Source organism: Sus scrofa, chromosome 7, assembly GCF_000003025.6.
Source record: "Sus scrofa isolate TJ Tabasco breed Duroc chromosome 7, Sscrofa11.1, whole genome shotgun sequence".
In the NCBI taxonomy this organism is placed as follows: domain Eukaryota; kingdom Metazoa; phylum Chordata; class Mammalia; order Artiodactyla; family Suidae; genus Sus; species Sus scrofa.
The window spans coordinates 86,811,632-86,833,713 of NC_010449.5; the positions used below are offsets into that span (position 1 = coordinate 86,811,632).

Below are 22,082 nucleotides of genomic sequence, written 5' to 3' on the forward strand. Positions count from 1 at the left end.
AATGGCCACATGATTTAGGAATCCCACTCCTGGGCATATATCCAGAGAAAACCATAATTTGAAAAGATACATGCACCCCAATGTTCACTGTGGTGCTATTTACAATAGCCAAGACATGGGAGCAACCTAAATGTCCATCAACAGAGGAACAGATAAAGAAGACGTGATACATATATACAATGGAATATTACTCAGCCATAAAAAAGAATGAAATAATGCCATTTGCAGCAACATGGATGGACCTAGAATTTACGATACTGAGTGAAGTCAGAGAAAGACAAATATCATATAATATCACTTCTGTGTGGAATCTAACAAAAACGATACAAAAGGACTTATGTAAAAAACGGAAACCAACACAGATTCCAAAACCATGGGAAACCATGGTGGGAATGGAAGAAATAGGAGGATTGGAATAACATATACATACTACTATATAAAACAGATGATAAACAAGAATCTACTGTATAGCACAGGAAAATCTAATCAACAGTTTTCAATAATCTATACGAGAAAAAAGAATGGATATATTTATATGTATGACTGATTTATTTGCTGTACACTTAAAACTAATACAAAATTGTAAATCAGCTGTACGCCAATACAATTAAATTTAAAAAATAAATAAAATGATGTGAACAATCTGAGTCACAATGCTGTCTGCAGAAGTTAAACATCTGCAGTCATATGAATGCCCATCAATAGGGATTGTTAAAGGGGACAAGTGGTGGGGTAGATGGACTGGGGACCTGCCATATACCACAGAGAACTCTACCAATAGTATGTGATAATCTATGAGGGAAAAGACTCTGAAAGAGAATGGGAAAAAAAGAAAAAAGATAGGGATTGGTTAAATACATTCCAGTACATCCAAACAATGGAAGATTATGCAGCTGTCAAAAAGGAATTAGTGCGCTTCATGTACTAATGTGAAAAGAACTCCAAGAAAAATCATTAGCAAAATTGAAAAACAAAAATAAAAAACTATGGTATAAAATAGACAACCAACAAGAACCTACCGTATAGCTGAGGGAACTATACACACGTGTGTGTGTGTGTGTGTGTGTGTGTGTGTGTGTAAACTGAATCACTGTATACCTTGATGAAATTAACATTATAAATCAACTATACGTCAACTAAAAAAAAAATAAACAAGGTACAGGATAATGCCTTTATAGGTGGATTAAAATCCATAGGACATATAAGAAACTAATAATAGTAATTACCTATCAGGCAGGGTGATGGGTTGAAAAGTGAGTGAACAGGAGATAGAGGTGGAAAGCAGAGTTTCTCCTCCTCCTTTTTATAGTTTTTGGTTTCTGAACTGTACAAATGTATTGTCTATTGAAATATTTAAAACTCCAGAACATTAAAAAATAAAGAAGAAATTAACCAAAGAATAAAAACACAGTCACTGAAAATTGTACTCTTATTCTACATTCGGTCATTAATTTAAATTGAGAAATGTTTCTATTCACATGCAATGATGGGGATAAATAATTACAATAAAGCCAGAGACCATAAAAACAGAAAAATGACTCTGTGGAATCTTGGATTCATTCTCTATTGATGAAGAAAATCATAAGCATGCTATTTTGACAGCTCATATTATAGGAACAAAATACTTCTCAGCAGTGTTTCAAAAACATCTGGCAAATAAAGTTGTTTTTGTTTGGTCTTTTCCTCCCATATTCAATACTGATGAATCAATTCCTATTAATTGCACAAATAAAACTAATCTCTAGGTTGAAAAATGACTTTTCTAAGGGGACAGGTGTGGGGGCGGATGATGTTATTTGTATTAAGAGAGAGCCTGTGAAAACGTGGAAGTTTCACTCTCACATCCTGGAATATTGTGTTTCGTTTTGTTTCTGAAATGTATTCAGTTACCAGGAAGAAATGAAATTTCTATTAACTGTCAGGCCCCTGTCCTGCAGTTCAGAGATCGGGGTTGTCAGAGGGAGCGTTGACACATGCAGTGTTTTGCCCTGCTTTTGCCTGATGACCCAGATGGCAAAGGACTGAGATGGTACCACAATGGCTGGGATGTCTTCCTTTGAATAACAATATACTCCCATGTGTCTGAGACTTTTATGGACCCTTTCATGATTCAGTGAGGTTCCTCATACATTCTCCTGTCATTTATTACTGTCTTTTTGTAGCTTAGAATCTCTTCACCTCACTGGCCCAACCCAAGCCAGTATTTTCAGATGCAGACCTCAGAATGTGTCACAAAGAGCATCTCTGACAACGCACGTGCCTCCAGGCAAAGGGAATATTGAAACACTGCAAGAAGAAATGTGCTCCCTTTTTCCCTGGCAGGGTCACTGGCTGAAGGATAATGGCCAGGGAGAAAAACTCTGCAATGAAAGCAAGACTTCTGTCCACCTTTCACCCCCATAACCTGGACCTCGCAGGAGAAGAGCACATCCCCTTGGAGCCTTAATTATCTCCTGCCGAAGGGGAGGAAAGGGCTGTTCTTTGGGGAGTGGCCAAGCTCGCTCTTTGCTCCAGCTGCCGCAGATGGAAATGTGTGCAGAGCACGGAGGGGACAGATGTGCCTGCAGCTCAGAATGACACTAGGCCCCTCCCTCCAGCTTTCTCTCCCCGCCCCATCCCCCGCCCATCCAAACCAACACCTTGCCCTTGTCACGAGGCTCAAGCCTCCCCACCATGCCTGTGTCTGCACACCTTCTGTGCTGGGATGTCTTTCCATCCCGCCCACCAGGCAAGTACCCATGCCTTCTCTGAGGATGAGGCTGGCCCTGCCCCTCCTCCAGTAAATAACCTCCACACTCTCTCCTTCTAGCCCCAGTCTGCCCCGGATCAATTCCTACCCAAACAGGCATCAGCCTCTTTCTAGCTAGCCAACTGCTGCCCCTTTGCGGTGCAGATGCCATGTTAATTCTCAGCTTTAAGTTATTAGATTGTAACCATCTAACCTTTCATGTATGATTTTTAAATAAAGTTTTTCCTTATTAGAAAAAGGATGAATGTTCATTTTAGATAATTTAGAAGTACACAGAAAAAAATATAAAGAAATATATACAAATTAAATTTTCAGTCCTAGCCAGAGATAATGTTCTACAAACATTACATATAATGGACATGGAAGCAACCCGAATGTACATTAACAGATAAGTGGATTAAGAAGGTATGGTCCATATATACAATGGAATACTACTCAGCCATAAACAAGAATGTAATAATACCATTTGTAGCAACATGGATGGACCTAGAGATTATCAAACTAAGTGAAATTAGTCAGACAGTGAAGACAAACATTGTATGGTATCACTCATATGTGGACTCAAAAAAAGGATATAGATGAACTTATCTGCAGAACAGAAAACAGATTCATAGACTTTGAAAACGAACTTACAGTTACCAAAGAGGACAGCAGAGGAGAGGGACAGACTGGGGTTTGGAATTGGCATAGGTACACTGAGGTATGTGGAATGACTGGCTAACAGGGACCTGGTATATAGCACTGGGAACACTTCCCAATATTCTCTGATAATCTATGTGGAAACAGAATCTGAAGGAGAATGGATTCGTGTACTTGTATAACTGAATCACTCTGCTGTACAGCAGAAATTATCACAAACATAAATAAATATACTTCAATAAAACTTTAAAAAATGAAAAAAAGATAACAAAAAAAATGTAACAGCCTATATATCCCGCCAATGTTTTTCCATGCGGAGATACACAAATATTTCGATTGTTCTTTTTCTTTACTAAAAGGGGGCATAATCTAGATACTGTTTCATAATGTGTTCTTTTCACTTAATGCTACATCATAAACATATAAGGCCAGATTAACTTCTGCTTTGGGGTGTTTCCCAGTATATAACTCGACTAATATACCTCCTCTTATAATAAACATGATCTATTTACCTTATTTATCTCTATATTTCTAATGTCTAGCCCAGGGCCTAGATCTATATTAAGTGTCCTGGGTGGAAATGCCACTGCCATTGGGCTTGATTTCAGAATATCCCCAAGGTCCCTTCTGACAAGCCATCACCAGCATGAGGACAGACTTTTAAATCAGTTCTGGAAAATGGGGTCAGGTTATACAAGAGGATTTGCCAATGCTAAACCATTAGAAGACAAATAAGGGTTTAAGGGGTGGGGACTGTGGCTAAGAGGCGAACAAGTGTTTCATCTAAAGGGTCAGCCATTTCTCAGCTCCAGCCAACTGCTGCCCCATCTGGGTAGAGGTGCCATGTTAATTCTCACCCACCTTTTACAGAGAGATGGGAAGCCTAGACTTGTATATGAAATGCCCAGGTAGTTAAACCTCAGTTCAGTCATGGTAAAGACACCCTCAGGGCAGACAGGAGGTATAATCAGTTTGTTTCTTCTGAAGAAATATGCTAATATGGCACCTCTGACCTCCAGCTTGGTTTCATCATGGGTGAATCCAGGAATAGTGAGAAGGGAGAGAAAGCTGAAGGATGAATGCTCAGCATCAGCTCTGATGACGCCGTGGTTCTAGAATTTTTCCCCCCATGGCTGCACCTGTGGCATATGAAAGTTTCTGGGCTAGGGGTCAAATTGGAACTGCAGCTGCACCCCTACGCCACAGCCACAGCCATTCCAGATCCCAGCCACATCTTAGAGGATTTGCAAACATAAATCTGACGTACACTGCGCTTGCAGCAACGCTGGATCCTTAGCCCACTGAGGGAGGCCAAGGATCAAATGCTCATCCTCACAGAGACAACGTTGGGTCCTTAAGCCACTGAGGCACAACGGGAACTCAAAAACTTCAAGAATTCATCCTTTTGACTACAGCAGTGGTTCATAACTGGGGTGGGTAAGGAAATACCCAGAGATGTTGGTGGTTTCACAAGTGGCGGGGGTGGGGGTGGGGTGCAGTGCTGCTATTGGCCTCTGGTGGGTAGAACCCCAGGGATGCTGTTAAATATCCTCCAGTCCACAGGACAGTTTCCACAACAAAGAATGATGTAGCCCCAACTGTCAACAGTGCCGAGTGGTTCTCATCCTTGGTTATGTGTCAGACACACTTGCAGGGGAGAGAGGTGTTTAAAAGGTAATGGCTGGGTCCCGCTCCAGAGCGAGGGAGTCAGAATCTCTGAGGATGGGAGCTCCTGTGGCTCAGGGGGTTAAGAATCCAACTAGTATCTGTTAGGATGTGGTTTGATCCCTGGCCTCCCTCAGGCGGTTAAGGATCTGGCATTGCCAAGAGCTACAGGTTGCAGACATGGTTTGGATATGGTGTTGCGGTGACTGTGGTGCAGGCCAGCAGCTGCAGCTCTGATTCAATCCCTGGCCTGAGAACTTCCACATGCTGTGGTGGCTCAAAAAATTAAAAAAAAAGAATCTCTGCAGATGGAGATCAGGCCTCATATTTTAAAAGCTTCCAAGTGATTCTGAAGTGCAGCCAGGACTGAGACCCATGATACTGAAAGAGGAACCCCTGCATGTTTCAAAATGGGGCCGTCCCCTCCCTCCCTGACATAGCACCTATTTGGGTCTCTGTTCAAAAAGGTTTTTTTTTTTTTTTTTTTTTTTTTTGTCTTTTGTCTTTTGTCTTTGTTGTTGTTGCTATTTCTTGGGCCGCTCCGCGGCATATGGAGGTTCCCAGGCTAGGGGTCAATCGGAGCTGAGCCACGGCCTATGCCAGAGCCACAGCAACGTGGGATCCGAGCCGCGTCTGCAACCTACACCACAGCTCACGGCAACGCCGGATCCTTAACCCACTGAGCAAGGGCAGGGACCGAACCCGCAACCTCATGGTTCCTAGTCGGATTCGTTAACCACTGCGCCACGACGGGAACTCCTTTTTTTTTTTTTTTTTTTTTTGTAAAAAGGTTTTTGATAAATACTTGTCACCTGGATGGGATGGGGGGATAGATTAGTTGTACATCACTAGTCCCTTATAAACTGCTGTGCTGGACTGGGACTGACTTTCAACATTCTGTCGGTGGCTGATAGAAGCTTTTTTTTTAAGTCAATTATTCAGTACATCAAAAGGATACAACTTGCAGCAGTCAATCAGCAGCTACCAACATGCTTTCTCTCAGAATAATTACCTCTGAGAGAGAAGCATACAGAAACAATCCGGACAATATATTCATGCCAAAGGAAGCTCACAAAATTAACTTGCAATCTTTTTCATCACCCTCCTGGCCATAGGCAAGGAGAAGAATTAGAAATTGTATATTTAATGCAATTCTGGAAACTTCCATCACTATCACTCAAGGAGAAATGAGATGAGACAACAGAAAACAAAGCCCAGACCAGGGCAGGAAGGAGAGTCGCATATCAGAAAACTGCTAACTTAGTGAACCAGATTTCCTAATAATCAGAATGATTTCGTCAGTGACTTATTCACATCTAATCAAGTTAGGGGAAATTCTCCTAAGTCTGGATGGAAGCTGTTAAGTGGTGAGAGATGAGCATTGATGAGGTGCTTAGCATTGAAATCTGCACCAGCCAACCTGCCCGCCTGCCAGTTGTGATGTTATCACCCCCTGGCTCCTGGGGCTCATTGAAGTCAGCTCTGGGCCTCCATCTGGGCTTGTGGGAAGCCTGGAGCCTTTATCCAGGGCTATGGCTAACACTGGGAATGCAAAAGTCCACAGCAGAGCCACACCTCTGGATGCTAGAGACTAGTGAGGGAGCTGGGCAAGCATAGGGGCCATTAGATCTGGTGAGGGGATGGGCAAGAAGACCCTGCTGGGAGGGCAGGGGCTGGGTCCTCTCAGGAGGGGGGGCCAGTGCAGCCTCAGAAGTGAGGAGGTGGGAGGAGGCTTCTCAGCTGAGGATAAGGAGGGTTAGGCACATAAAGGGCTCAGGAGAAGACCAGCCCAGATAAAAGGGAGGCATGTCTGGAACCAAAGGAGATGGTCAGGGGGTGGGGGGATGCGCTGGGGTCGTGGGATGGAAATCCTATAAAATTGGATTGTGATGATCATTGTACAACTGTAAAAGTAATGAATTCATTGAATAATAAAAAAAATTAAAAAAAAGGGAAAATCAGGGAATACAAACTTCCAAAGCCCTCCTTTTCAATGAATATTTCTCCCATTCATCTGTATGTCCCTCAACCAGCCTGCCCAAGAAATGCATGGCAGCTGCCTGCCAGTCTGCCCACCTCCCCTCTAGAGGCATATTTCTCACTTAAATAAATCCTCCTTTACTTTCTCAAAAAAAAAAAAAAAAAAAAAGAGCTCGGTATGTTGGGCATCCCAAGAAGTCTGATAGAGCCGGTGGTCCTGCTGGAGATGGGCAGAGTGGGCAGGTTGAGGCTAGGGAGGCAGCATGGCCTTAATGGGAAGGCACCACATCCCACGTGTGGGGTGCAGGCTTGGAGAGCTTCCTTCAGGTGGGAAAGAGGTAGGGAAGCTATGCAGGGCTGTCACAGGGTCAGAGGAAGACACTGGGATTGCTGTCCGACAGACCTTACGTTCCAATGCCATTGTCACTGTGTTCTGCATGACATGGGGCAAGTGACTAATCTGAAATCAAGGAATAAGTATAAGAGCTCCTTGATTTCAAGGTTATGAAGAGGATGAGTGAGAGAATATATGTGGGGCTGGGATGTAGGTAGAAGAACAGCTGCATTGACTCTAAAAAAAGGACTCTAGCCGATGCAGAAGGAATAGATATGAACAGGGAAAGAGGGAAGAGAGATGGAGAAGGCTTTGGAAACTGAGGGAGTTTTGTTTTTGTTTTCTGAAAGCTTGGCACCAAGAAGGAAAGGAGAGCAGGAGGGAGTAAACGTAGCAGGAATATAATGCACCATGTGGGCATTTTCTCAAATACTTTAAACGACTGAAATTGCTTTTTGCTCCTTTTTGGAGACTGGCCAGAGATTCTGCTGACTCTGAGCCAAGCTGCCATGGGCCATCAGTGTCACGTGGAAGACCCGGTCACCTGGCTGGCACAGGCGCTCGGAAAAGCTTGCTGCTGTTGCAAGTTTCACAGTTGTGGTGGTTTTTAGGGCAAGGCTGTCACAAGGGCCCCTTTCCAAGATAATTGTGGCTCTGTGGCCCTGAAGCCTGTGTCCATCTGTTGGAAGCCAGGGCTTCCAGAGCTTTGCCTCCCTGCAGAGGAGTGTTCCCTGCATCCCAGTCCTGGGCCTTTCTCAATCTCTGCCTTGGAATCGCAGGGGGATATAACCTCTCTGCCTAGCCCCCAGCAGATGATATGAGGCTTCCAGTAATGTCAAGAAAAGGCAGGTGTCTGGAAAATAAATGATTATTCTCCAGACAAGCTTGCCCTGTGATGATAACTGCATTCCACGGCTTGCTGTTTCAGCAGCCAGAAGAAAACATAGGTCTGGTTAGGTTCTTATTCAATAAGACCTGTCCATGCAAGATCGGGGAACACACATTTCTTAGACAATGTTTTGCTCAGAGAAGCTCTGGAAATAGAGACTCATTTGGGCTCAAGACACTAGCCTATACTGAGTCAGTAATTCTTACCACAGTAACCCAAACTTATTTTTAATATAACGTTTTGGATATTAAAATGTTAATGAAATTGTTGTCATGAAAAAGAATAGCTTGGATTTTTATTTTAACCATTCTCAAGGTCCCGTCCCTTTTTTAAAATTCATTTCCACTCACATAAAGGAACTACTTTATCACCTAATTAAAAAAAATCAGCTTCTCCCCACCCTCCCCCCAGGGTGATTTATTTTCTCTATAGAAAAATATTAATAACCGGCCAAGAATCTAAATGTTAAGTGCAAGGAAAAAATGAGATCTTTGGAAATGAAAATAAATGATCGATTTTTCTTCCTTTAGAGAAATCACTGCTCCCAAAAGATATAGGTATGGAAAGAGGAAGAAATAAGATTTCAACTCTAAGTTTCCTTGAAAGCAACCACACAGCCCTCATATCTTCCTTTTGATCTATGCATTTCTGGACATTTATGGAACACTTGTGGATGCTGGCTCTCACTCAGGAAATTCACGGGTCAGAGCAGATGACAAACACTTTTAACATATCCTTGCAGTGAAACAAGAGAAATGCCCCCATGAGAGACAGGTACCAAGATAGCAGAGGCAAAAACCCCAAAGATAAAGATAAAGGAGGGCAAGGATGGTTTCACAGGGGAGGGGGCATTTGAGTAGGGTACTGACAGGTGAGTAGGAGTTGTCTAGTTGGAGGAAGAAGTATGAAAAGTCGTATGTGTAGGGAAAGCTGAACACTCCAAACTGAAAAGATGCACAGCTGTAGAACATGGCTGAGGATAGCCATGTGCTAAAGACATATACAAACCCAATTCAGTACCTAAATCTTATTTTCTAGCTGATAGTAGCTTTAGAAAGTGTCATATGCAGTGTTACCAGAAATCATTCTGGCTATAGTGTAGAAGACAGACACAAGGGGGCCATCACGAGTTGTGAGGCCAGGAAGGCAACTCCAACACTGGTCTAACAAGAGATCAGGGCCAGCACCAGGGCAATGGTGATGTGAATGCAGAAGAAGGACAGGTGCAAGACACACCTGCAAGGTAGGACCAGCAGGACTAGGTGGCCAGTCCCTTAGCATCAGGTTTTCAAGCAGAGAATGTGGAAAGCTGCAGGCTGACAGTCAATGGTACAATTCATACTGAGAAGAGACAAAAACAACAGACAAACAAACAAAAAATAAGCTAATAGTGGGAGGATGGAAAAAGGTGTGAAGCATTTAGCTGAGGAAATAAAGGGAAATGGAACCTGGTAGAGGTTGAATTACGTGTCACATAATTCAGGTCTGGAAGAAGTCTTTCCTGATAAATGGTTTTCTAGCCCCCCCCCTTTTACATACTTCTGTTGACGGGGAGCTCATTACCTGTGGAGTCCTCCTACTCCACAGACACTTTTTGTGAGTGCTTTGAATCACAATCTTTTTCTCTGACTCCATATAGCTTCCTTTGAATTTTTTTACTTTCAGTTACTCAATGACATTTTTTGGAAACATATTTGATTTAGCAAGAAGCAGCTGGATGGCCTGGCAGGCCTCCTATCCTGATGCTGGAGAATCCTCCACTAGAGCAGAGTAGTGGCTGAGACAAAATCACAGTGCAGGAACACAAAGTGTGGGACACATGTGGTTGCCCACTCTTGCCCCAGATCTTGGGTTTCAAGCTACTCTGGCTGCCTGAGTCCCCCACCCCGTACCATTCCATCAGAAAATCACCCATACCGTGCTGTTGCAGCCAGCAAAGCAGGCAGACAGGTACGTGATGCCATCTGCCCCACACACGGGAGTGAAGGAATCAGTTTGGCATTCACAGTTTTTATTGCAGGGCGAGTAAGGGTCCAGGGTCGAGCCAGGTGCTGAGCTAGAAAAGAAAGGAAATATGGAACCCATCAGAGAAAGGTCAACTTCTGTTGGATCCCCCCCAGTGACAGCCCTCTGACCTCTGTGGGGATGTAGAGAAGCTGCCACTGCCTATGTTCTCCCATTCTGCCTGTGTGACCTCGCAGGGTGGCAGATAAGGCCAGCTCTACTATGTCCCCCGGTGTTTTTCTTTTTGGTTGCACCTGCACCATATGGAAGTTCCGAGGCCAGGGATTGAATCCGAGTTCAGCTGCAGCAACACTGGATCCTTTAATCCACTGTTCCAGGCTAGGGATCCAACTCACACCTCTGCAGTAACCCGAGCCACTGCAGCTGGATTCTTAACCCATTGTGCCACAGCGGGAACTCCACTCCTGCATCTTCTGACTTAACTTCAGAAGAAGGCCTAGTGTCCGGCCTCGAGGAGAAGACTGCCATGGAGAGGAACTGGCATCTTGCAGGCCAACCATGCTGCAGCTTTGATGCTCCAGCCTCAGAGTCTCACACAGAAAAGAGGACAGGTATTGGCTCTGGGTACATAAGGCCTCTCTGTAATTCCTTCGAAGGGCAGGTCTGATTGGAGTTTACTTCAGAGTCTTGGGATAATAACTAGGAGATAAGGAAAGTGGTCCCACAGAGCTAGCTAACTTCCTCCCTTCTCTCCTCTCTATCTCCATCTCTCCCTCCAACACTTACCAATACGTGCCATGGGCTGGACCCTGTGATTACTCTAATGTGAGCTTCTGATAGTTTAAGGAACTGTTGAAAGATCTTCCGTCTTTTATTTTAAGCTGAATTTTAAAATAAAACTTGCTTTTTACTATCTGTCTTCAGGTCATTTCTAAAGTCAAATAGGCATTTGAGTCCTTGGGGGATGAGCATCTGACTGTCTCCCCAGTGCTGCCCTGGCCACCCTGGGAAAGCGCCGCGCCGGGTAAAGTCTGCCCCCTCTGCCTGGCACGTTCACCTTGACTTTTCCACCATGGAAGTAAGATGCAGAGGCATCACTGACTTCTGGGCTCATGTTCCTAGGGACAAGGCTGGCTCCACTGACCTACCCCGGAGAGAGTCCTGGGCAGGCAGGGGGTGATGACACCTTTCTGGGACTTACGTGTTTCCATAGGGAACAGTAACCCCAGCCACGGGGCCCGTGTCACAGCCCAGGAAGAGGAAGGAGACGTAGCAAGCGGTGGACACCAGGTTGACGAGCATGGCCATCCGAATGGCCCCGAGGGCGGACAGGCTGAGTTTCTTCACCAGGAGACCGCCTAGGAAGATTCCCAGACAGGCACATGGGATCGCAGTCATCCCTGGGAGGAGGGCAGAGGGGCGGAACCATTAGCAGGGGAAGCTGGACCAATCGACACAGACAGTGGGCGCCAGGCCCCCGGCTGAACCCCACACGGACAGAATTCCCCAAGTCTTCACTCTCCACATCCTCCACCATGTCCTGAGGTTTCCATTAGGGGTCTCATTTTTGCCCTCCAGGAGCTCAAGGACAACCGGGGGCAACAGACACGCAAAAAACTCAACAATTAGGAATCCAAATCATGCATCTTTCACGCCAAGTGGAGGACCCTCATGGGAAAGACACACAGCTGATTTAGGAACAACCAAGAGACAGCTTAGACTGGGAACATGCATGCACATTTGAGGACGGCATCAGGGATCTGGGATGCATTCCCAGGGTGTTTTCCAGGGGGTACAGGAAGGGGGGCTCAAGATCACTTGGGGATTTTTCCTCCCCTTCTTCTAATGAGACAAGGAATGGTCTGGAGGCTGTTTAAACAGAGGGACCAGAACTCACCGGCCTGTGGAGATAGTGTTTTAACCAGCTCCATGGCCTCTCAGGAAGTAGCATCAATCCAACCACTATGTTTGTAGCTCCTGGTGAGTAACTGGCATAATTTTTTTCCCCCTTTCTTATAAACAGAGCTATCTGCAAGGCAGCAGGACCATAAACCTGTTATTTCTGATTCTTGGAGTCTCAGGGCATTTTAGGAGGACCAAAGGATCCTAGGGTTCCAATCTCCTGCTTGCTTTTGCTCTGTTCGGATTCACTTCATCTAAAACTCAGCTTTAAATTACCGTGTGTCATTTATCCACTGTGTAGATGCTGCATGGCCAATTTTCCAGTTTAGGCTGCCTCCTCCTTGCCAATCAACAGACCTCTAGGTCAACTGACTACATCAATCAGCTGGCATGTGCTAAGGGAATGCAAATTCATTTTAATATTAGGGTGAGAAAAACATAATCAGGAAAGCTGAGTTCTGCAAAGAAAATAGCACGAGTCATTTTTTTTTAAAAAAAAACATAATATCTCGACATTATTTGATGCTCTTGGATTATTTGTGCTGGGTTCTTTCTTGTCCTGGTATAGAGCTGATATGCACAACCTCCTCACTTCTATTTGCCTCTCCATGCTGGCCCCATGCCCCACTGCCCCCTCCAACCATGCCCAATCCTCTTTCACTCTCTACCTGAAACAGGCCAAATTCAGGCTCCCAGTCTTTGCATTTGTTGGTCGCTCTTCTAGAACACCCTAAGACTTTACTCGGCCGGGCCCTGCCCTCATTAGAGAGGCCCTGCCAGGTCTCTAGAGTGGTCCTGAAGCCCACTCTGGCATTTCCTACTGTTGCTTGCCCTGCTTTATTGTTTTTATGGCTCCCCCCACTATCTGAAACTGCCTCGTGTATTTTCAGTTTTCTTGTTTCTTGTTCTCTCTTCCCCACCTCCGATACAGCTTCCCTGAGAACAAGAACCGTTCCATCCTGTTCAGTCCCGGTTCCCTATGCCTAGCATGGTGCCCAGCACAGAGTGGACACTCAAAGATTATGTTCAGGATGAATGAAACAGCAAGCAGACTGAATCTGACGACCACAGCCCACGCCTAGAAAGCAGGCGACAGTTTGTTCCATTTTTTATAAAAGGCAGCAGGGAGCGGCACCTGGTGATGATGGTAACTATGGCAATAACAGGCTTTGGGTACCATTTTTTTGAAAGCCATCATCCCCCCCCCCAATGTGTGTGCAGCCTTAGCATGTGGGTGGTTATCAGAACTTCCCCCAAACTCTATCCTCATTACCTTAACCTATGCAGATTGAGTCCTTTTTATCTTCATGCATAAATCAGTGCCATCAGCCCTTAATCATCTGTGTTGCTCTTTTATGAACTCTGCCCCATCTGCTGATGACTTCATGGGGGGCACAGAGCACTGCACTGATGGCCCAGATGACTGCATGAGTCCCATTCCCTAGATCTGCAGGAGCTACTAATGAAGCATTTTTAGACATGAGCCTTGCTTTATGCTTCTGGTGCCCCTCTCTGTCCCCTAAAGGTCCAATGACAGTCCCCCCCCTGCAGCCAGCCCTCCAGAGCCATGCTATCAGAGTAACGTTCCAGGCAGGGCACGGTGAGAGGGCACAAGTCCCGCTCGCTTGATGGGCAGACCGACAGACAGGCCACTGGGCTGCCTTTCTGCGAGGCAGGTGAGGGTTCTCCTGTGCCAAGTGCTCTAACAGACAGTCACTAGGAAAGCAACAGGTGCAGGAAGGTGAGATTGTTTTTTGACCTTCTGCCCTGAAGGCTATTGATTTGTTTGTACTTAGAAAACTTCGGAATCTGTCCTGAAATAGAACAAAGTTCCGACTTTGAAGCAACTGTGCAAATGTAATCGGAATGTAAGGAGCTACAGCAGAGAAATCAGGAGGTGAGAGATAAACTCTTCGGGTGCTGGAGGGCAAAGGCTGAGAGATCATAGGTATAACGAAGAGGTTGTAACTTTAATTATACAGAGACACAATTTACCCTATTTCTGTCAGGCAGGTATTAAAGGGCTGGCTCCATTTTGTTAAAACTTCTTGGAAGAAATACTTATAAAATAGTGGGATATAAAGAATTATTAATAAAAAGGGGGAAAAAATAAGGCTTATGCTGCTCTCGTAGTTCCCAGGGAGAGGGGCTGTGATCTGGCCATGACATTGTAGTAGGGTTTTCGTTTTTTTTTTTTTTTTTTTTTTTTTTTAACTTGATATCTTATGTCCTGAGAGATTCACAAAGCTGAAGGGACACTGATGAATGTTTGAATCTGTATACACTCTTGCATTAAAACATTTCCAGCAGCCCCAGGGGCTCCTTGGTACCTCTGTTCCCCTCCACCCTCAAGGGTAGCCATCGTTCTGGCCTCTATCACTTTAACTTTTCCTCTTTTTAACTCTTATAAATGCTACTTCTCATGAGGGCAAATTGGTTTTCTTTTTTCTTTTTGTCTTTTTATTTTAGGGATGTACCCGAGGCATATGGAGGTTTCCAGGCTGGGGTCGAATCAGAGCTGTAGCCACCAGCCTATACTACAGCCACAGCAACGTCTGCGACCTACACCACAGCTCAAGCTGGATCCTTAACCCACTGAGCAAGGCCAGGGATCGAACCTGTGTCCTCATGGATGCTAGTCAGATTCATTTCCGCTGAGCCATGATGAGAACTCCACAAACTGGTTTTCTTTAGCATATCATCGCCAAAGGATTAGAAGCAGATGCCTGTCATCTACTATTGAAAAGACTGGTAAGGCCATGCTTGAGCTTGGGGAGATGAAGAGTCATGATCCATTAATTATATCTGCCACAGCCACAGGGATGGAGGGGAACATATGGCTTCTGACCTCTGTATTTGCTGACCATGGTTTCATGATGCCAAGAATATTCTTGCTTTTTAAAGTTACTGACCAAAGCCTACTCACCTTTCAAGACCCACCTTGATTCCTCTCTGCCTTTATCACATATTCCTCCAAATTCTTCAGAGCACACCAGTTTATGCACACTTTATACTTTAGCTCTTTATTATCATGTACTTTTAGCAAATGCCTCAGACAGGTATATCTGACCCCAAGAATATACCTTGAAATTCCTCTGCACATGAAACATACATACATGCTGTAGGGGCAGCACAGTCTGGCCCTTCGGCGGGTCTCAGTCAATTCTTACAGAATTATAGGCATCATCAGCCTCCCTCCGACTTCCCAGGGGACTGAGAAACAGACTCACCGAGCAGCTGGTTGGCAGAAGAGGTGGTGAGGTTAAACTGCTGTTCCAGATACTTCCCTAAGAAGGCAGCGAAGCCAGCCACCACTGCAATCTCCATGCAGGCGGCCAGGATAATGCAGGTGAACACAGGGTTTGAGAGCAGGTGCTTGGTGACCTTCGGGATCACTGAGGGAGAAAAGCAGAGGCCCAAGGTCACACAGGCTGCACTCTCAGGCCTTTTCCCCCCAAGATCTCACTTTGACCCATCTCAGTAAACAGCATCAAGAGTCACCTTGTTGTTCAGGCCAAAAGCTCTAACCTGTAAGTCCCCTAATTGTGAAAACTTGGCTTTGAAATATACACTGATATTTCATCAATGAAACTGACAATGACTAAAGCAGGAGAGACTATACCACGCCTTTTTAGAGTGCACTGGCAAACTAAAATATTTTCTAAGCCAGCACAAGTTATTTTCATCTAAAAAAAGAAAGAAGAGTTTGAGTTTGTTTCTCAAGAGGGAAAATATAAATTATATACTATAAATTATAAAGGTATTAATTATGGTATAACAATATATCTAAGTATAGACATTGCAATATACCTATGATGAATATTCATAACTGTATAAGAAAATATTTAAACTTAACTACTTCAAGAAAAAATATACTATATGCACATATATATTATGCTTATATATGCACATACATATATATATATATATATATATGCATAAAATCCAACCTCCACACCCTCTTCCTTCTCACAACCACATTTACCTGACCAAGCTTCCACAAGCTCTCACTCTGGGGAGACTAGGGTTTAGTTTTCACTCTTGATCTAACAGAATCCTTCCCTATATAGCAGTTGATGGGATCAGCTCAAATTATTTTCCTACTCAAAACTCTTCAATGGCCAAAATCCATACTTATTACGATGGCCCCTGGTCTGCACCTTGGCTATCTGATAATGCTCTATCCTCCCTCTGGACCAACCCTGCCTGTACCTGATCCTCCCCAACTGAGTCTTTGCACTGGGGCTCCTCCCTTCACTAGAATGCTCTCACCCCTGATCTTTCCTCCATCTATTCCCTCTTCCTCAAGTGGTTTTTTTGAGTTTTTAAAATGATTTTTATTTTTTTCCATTATAGCTAGTTAACAGTGTTCTGTCAATTTTCTACTGTATAACAAGGTGACCCAGTCACACATATATATATACATTCTTTTTTTCTCACATTTTCATGCTCCATCATAAGTGACTAACTCCAGTGGTCTTTCCTCATCACCCAAACCAACCTAGAAGCCACCACCCACTCAGTCCTGGTGCTCAGGGCTCAGATGAGAGTTGATGGTGTAAAAGTGCTTTGTAGCTTGTGCCCCACTTTAATTACCAATGGAGCCTATTTTTCTTAAAGTATATGGCTTCATGAACCACTAATAAGACTTCCTTTTGTCTTTTTTTTTTTTGCTATTTCTTGGGCCGCTCCCGCGGCATATGGAGGTTCCCAGGCTAGGGGTCTAATCGGAGCTGTAGCCTCTGGCCTACGCCACAGCCACAGCAACGCGGGATCCGAGCCGTGTCTGCAACCTACACCACAGCTCACGGCAACGCCGGATCATTAACCCACTGAGCAAGGGCAAGGACCGAACCCGCAACCTCATGGTTCCTAGTCGGATTTGTTAACCACTGCACCACGACGGGAACTCCTAAGACTTCCTTTTAATTGGTGTTTTTGCAAATGAGAGATTTGGTTTTATTAAAGTCCTTTGAAAGTAATCACGTTATGTGGATATTTCCAGTGATTAGAACCCCTGGTACGTGGTCTTCGACCAGATCGCCTGAACTGTGGTGTGCTAACAGTATGCAAGGGGCCAGAGGGTACCAGGACAACCCCATCATTTCAATATTTATGCCATTAGTTCAATGTGTACTTAGTAAAAAAAAGTTGACTAAGATAAAACTGATATATCAAATGTGTTATTTCATAGTTATCATAGATTAAGATGATGCTAGGTCAAAACAAGTAGATTTAAAGTTATTTAAAGGTAAGTCTTATGTAAATAATGGTACAGGTGGTAAAGAGAGAAGGCAAATATTTGTAAAGGTGGTGCACAGTGACAAGTTAGGGACCTCTGCTCTACTGTAATCATAATAATGTGGAACATTTGGCATGTGATGTACTTGTTTCTACCTGTGTGCATAGAAAAAGATAAAACAGAGTCCCAGATGAAGTACTATTCCAAGTCTAGGAAAACCAATCAGTGCCCATGGTCATACAAAGTAAACAGGTGGCAGTGTCTAACATTGCATTCCAAGGTGATGAATTAGCCAGCTGTCCTAAAGAAAAGAGCTAATTACACAGGCTTAACTCATCTCCACAGAGATGAAACCTCTAAATGGCCCAACTAATTAGAATAAAATAATAATAGAAGATATGTAAGTTTTTAATAATGTTAACAGACGAGCTCAATAAATCAAAATGACAGAACAATGGGTCAGGAACTGGCAGTTACACACAACTTAAAATTTATCATTTCTGGGAAAAATACCAAGTTTCAAAAATGAAAATCTAGGAGTTCCCATCATGGCTCAGTGGTTAACGAATCCGACAAGGAACCATGAGGTTGCGGGTTCAATCCCTGGCCTTGCTTAGTGGGTTAAGGATCCAGCATTGCCCGTGAGCTGTGGTGTAGGTTGCAGACACAGCTTGGATCCCACGTTGCTGTGGCTCTGGCACAGGCTGGCAGCTACAGCTCTGATTCAACCCCTAGCCTGGGAACCTCCATATGCCATGGGAGCAGCCCAAGAAATGGCAAAAAGACAAAAAAAAAAAAAAAAAAAAAAAAAAAAAGAAAAGAAAATCTATATAAAAGATAGAGACTTAAGGATCCTTTGACATAATAAAAGGAACTTAGTTATGGGAATGAACTGAGCCAGATGACTGCGGAGCTAAAATCGCTGTAGGCTGAGCCAGCTGATTCCATATTCCAACCAAGAAACAATCAGACAAATAACTACAAACTACCAGACAAGAACTAGTGCAGATAGCCTCAGCTGTTCCACAGTGGCTTCTGCTAAATTTCTAAAACCTTAGGACGGCGACTCTTTGATTAAATAAACGCATACATACACATTCTCTCTCTCACACACACAGATAAAACAAAAAATTTTAAAAAGGGTCTGAATAAGAATAAAGGTGAGAAAACAACTTTACATCCATGCTATTCATTTACTCACACCTTACTTTATTGCAAGTATACTGGCCTTTATATGTGTGTTTTATTTTTAACATGGTTTTAAACTTTTGAGATAATCTGTTTTTTAGAAATGTCATTTCAAATAAATACCAAGAAGAGGTTACAGCTAAAATCTATGTTTAAATGTTGGAAAATTTTCCTTTGTTAAATCCACATTATTAAGTATTGTACAAATATTTAGAGGGATGTTGACTGTGTAATGTTTAAAAATGTGCACTGTTTAACAAAAACAAAAGATGAAGATGTTACGCATAAACCGAAGGTAATGAGGTATTTGTCTTCATGAACAAAACCCCCTGGACATTAAGACTCCATCATCATAAATCACAACTAATGAGTGAAAGCTGATTTGCTATAGCGTGTGGTACATCGTGATGGTGTAATGTACCCATGACAAGGGACCAGTTGATTATGGCATGAAATACCAGGCTCCACAGAAAGTGGTACAGATCACATCAGGTGACCACGTGCTTCCTTGTAATAAATGAATTTGAAAGCCTCCAGCTGTTCATGTTTTGGCAGATAGAAACACTGTTGCTCAATCACTATAGTCTTTGGCATCAAGATATCTAAACTCTGGAACATTGTCAATAATGGTAGGTAGGTTGGGGACATTCCAGGAATACCATCCTTTGCCACACTTTTAGGGTGGGCGCCACTTCCTCTGCCACAGCACAGGCTCTTCAGATTTGGAGACTTCAGAAGAAGAAGGCACCACAGCCACACTTGCTTACAAATAAAATCCTGCTGAACTACCACCACCAGCATCCTCTAATTAGGAAAGTTGTTTTGTGGCTCAGAAACGAGGCCCGTGAGGACTTGTTTGATCACATTATCTATCAGGGGCCTCGGAACCTCCTTGTCCTTGATCACGCCATCCCAGTTTATCCGGGGAGAGGAGGGCACCTCTCAACACAGGCGACTCCAGCTAATGGAACGTTTTCATCCTTCAGCAAGCATTTTAATTATTCCAGAGATAATTCCATTTCACTGGGAAGGATTCCTTGTCGAGATAGGAGCCTGCCTGCTTTGTCTTAATATCTAATGACTAATCTGGCCTTGGATCAGATGTGAAAATCATTAACTTTGAGAACATCTGACTGAAAGCCCAGGGAAGAGTCAGTGGGCCTTACTTACATGAGAAATATTCTTTTTTCCCCCTCTACCTGGCCGATTTGCCTCCAGAAACAACAGCTTTTCTTGTGTTCTGCTGTTTTCCTCCCAGGTTCTTCCTCCTATCCTGGGTTTTACTGCAATGACTTGCAGTGTTCTCAAAGAAGATTCCTCTTCAAAGGTTTAACCTACCCTTCAAAGCCTCAGTTTGAAAAGGGCTATTAATTAGCTTGATCCTAGGGCTATCCCAGTGTTCCAAGCTTTTTCAGGCCAATGGAAAGCCCATAAACCCTATAAAATTCTAATTTTCCAAGGTGACAGTAGCTAATGAGGTGGCCCAGACACATAGAAATTGGTGAACCTGCAAACGATTCAACTGACAAAGGCTTAATCTCTAAAATATACAAACAACTCATTCAGCACACGGCAAAAAAACAAAAAGCCCCATTTTAAAAATGTGCAGAAGACCTAAATAGACATTTCTCCAAAGAAAACACATGGATGGCCAACAGGCATGTGAAAAAATGCTCAGCATCACTAATTATTAGAGAAATGCAAATCAAAACCACTATGAGGTACCACCTTACACCCACCAGAATGGTCATCAACAAAAAGTCTACAAACAAGAAGTGCCAGAGAGGGTGTGGAGAAAAAGGAACCCTATTACACTGTTGGTGGGATTGTAAATTGGTGCAACCACGGTGGAAAACAGTATGGAGATTCCTCAGAAAACTAAAAACAGAACTACCATTTGATCCAGCAATCCCATTCCTGGGCATTTATCCAGAAAACACCATGACTCTAAAAGACACATGTACTCCAATGTTCATTGCAGCATCCTTTGCAATAGCCAAGACATGGAAACAACCTAAATGTCCATTGACAGAGGAGTGGATAAAGAAGACGTGGTACATATACATAATGGAATATTACTCAGCCATTAAAAGGAATGAAATACCAGCATTTTTAGCAGCATGGATGGACCTAGAAATTATCATGCTAAGTGAAGTCAGCCATACAATGAGACACCAACATCAAATGCTTTCACTGACATGTGGAATCAGAAAAAAAGGACAGACTGAACTTCTTTGCAGAACAGATGCTGACTCAGACTTTGAAAAACGTATGGTTTCCAAAGGAGACAGTTCAGGGGGTGGAGGGATGTGCTGGGGTTGTGGGATGGAAATCCTATAAAATTGGATTGTGATGATCATTGTACAACTATAAATGTAATAAATTCATTAATAAAAAAAAAGAAAAAAGAAAAAAAAATTTGTGAACCAAGGCCACACCATACCACCAAACCCCTACTGTTTTCTATAGCCATTTGCCCCCCACCTTCAGACTTAGCCTCAGAAGTTGGGAGTTGGGGTGGGAGGCAGGCAGGCTTGTATCATGCAGTATCACAGCTAGGGGGACGTTTTCACCTCTCATCAGGAGCATAGAGCTGCAACTAGCAGAGTGGTACAAAGCTGGGAAAAGTGGTAGGGGAGCAATCTCTAGGGAGAACAGATTTTCTACTGCTAGTCTTTGGAAGGTAGTCCTGTAGGAAGGAGTTTCTTGCAAACTTGTGGGTCCTGCAAGTGAAAGAAAGGCAGGTCTGGAGAAATCGTGAGGACTACCACTGACAGAGCATCACCTGTGTGCTAAGTACCATTCTAACTGCTTACACATCTCCTTATACAATCCTCACAACAAAACTGTGATCTGGGGATGGTTAAAGTCCTCCATTGGCAGATGAGAAAACTAAGGCAGAGAGTGGTCCCACGATTAAAGGAGCAAAGCTGAAACTCAAACCCTGGCACCTGCTGCCACGCAGTGTGTTGGTAACCTTTGTGTTATTCTGGTCTGGGTTCTGAGCAGTGCTGTTGTTGTCTGAGGACTAAGCATCGGCTACCCCTGGTAGTCAAAGTTTGGCTTAATTCTCAGAATGAAGAATAATAAAATATTCCCAGTGGGTTTGGGGAAAATGGCCATATCTGGCAGGACTAAGGGCATAGTCCATGGGTTTTGAAGGAGGGAAAGGACAGGAGTGAAAGAAAGAAAGGATTGGTGAGTCTGGAGAAGAGCCCTGAACTACAGAAAAGGTTTCACTGAATGGGGTTGTTTAAAATAATGGCTAAGAACATAGTCTAAGGAGCCAGGTCACTGGATTTGAATTCTGGCTTCAAGATGGAGTAGGTCTGTGAGCAGAACACACCACTCCATCCCATAGATTGCTGCAAAGATGAAATGAGACCCACTGCATGTAAAGTACATGGCCCAGTGCTTCTGGAACACAGGTCCAATAGGATTAACAACAAGGACTGACTGCACAGCCTGGAGAACCATATTCAATAGCTAGTAATAAACTAAAATGGAAAATAATAGAAAAAAATATATG

At 43.6% G+C, this 22,082-nt stretch overlaps 1 protein-coding gene across 3 annotated transcripts in view; it reads right to left on the reverse strand.

Moving 5' to 3' along the window:
• SLCO3A1 (solute carrier organic anion transporter family member 3A1) overlaps nucleotides 1-22,082 on the reverse strand; it is a 325,398-nt gene that overhangs the window by 33,713 nt on the left and 269,603 nt on the right. For all 3 annotated transcript variants that reach the window (XM_021099372.1, XM_001924347.5, XM_005666296.3), the window contains exons 5-7: nucleotides 15,354-15,518; nucleotides 11,423-11,621; nucleotides 10,174-10,312 (exon numbers count right to left, since the gene is read on the reverse strand). In XM_021099372.1, coding sequence (XP_020955031.1) covers nucleotides 10,174-10,312; nucleotides 11,423-11,621; nucleotides 15,354-15,518 — 503 coding nt within the window. The remainder of the gene's footprint in view (nucleotides 1-10,173; nucleotides 10,313-11,422; nucleotides 11,622-15,353; nucleotides 15,519-22,082) is intronic.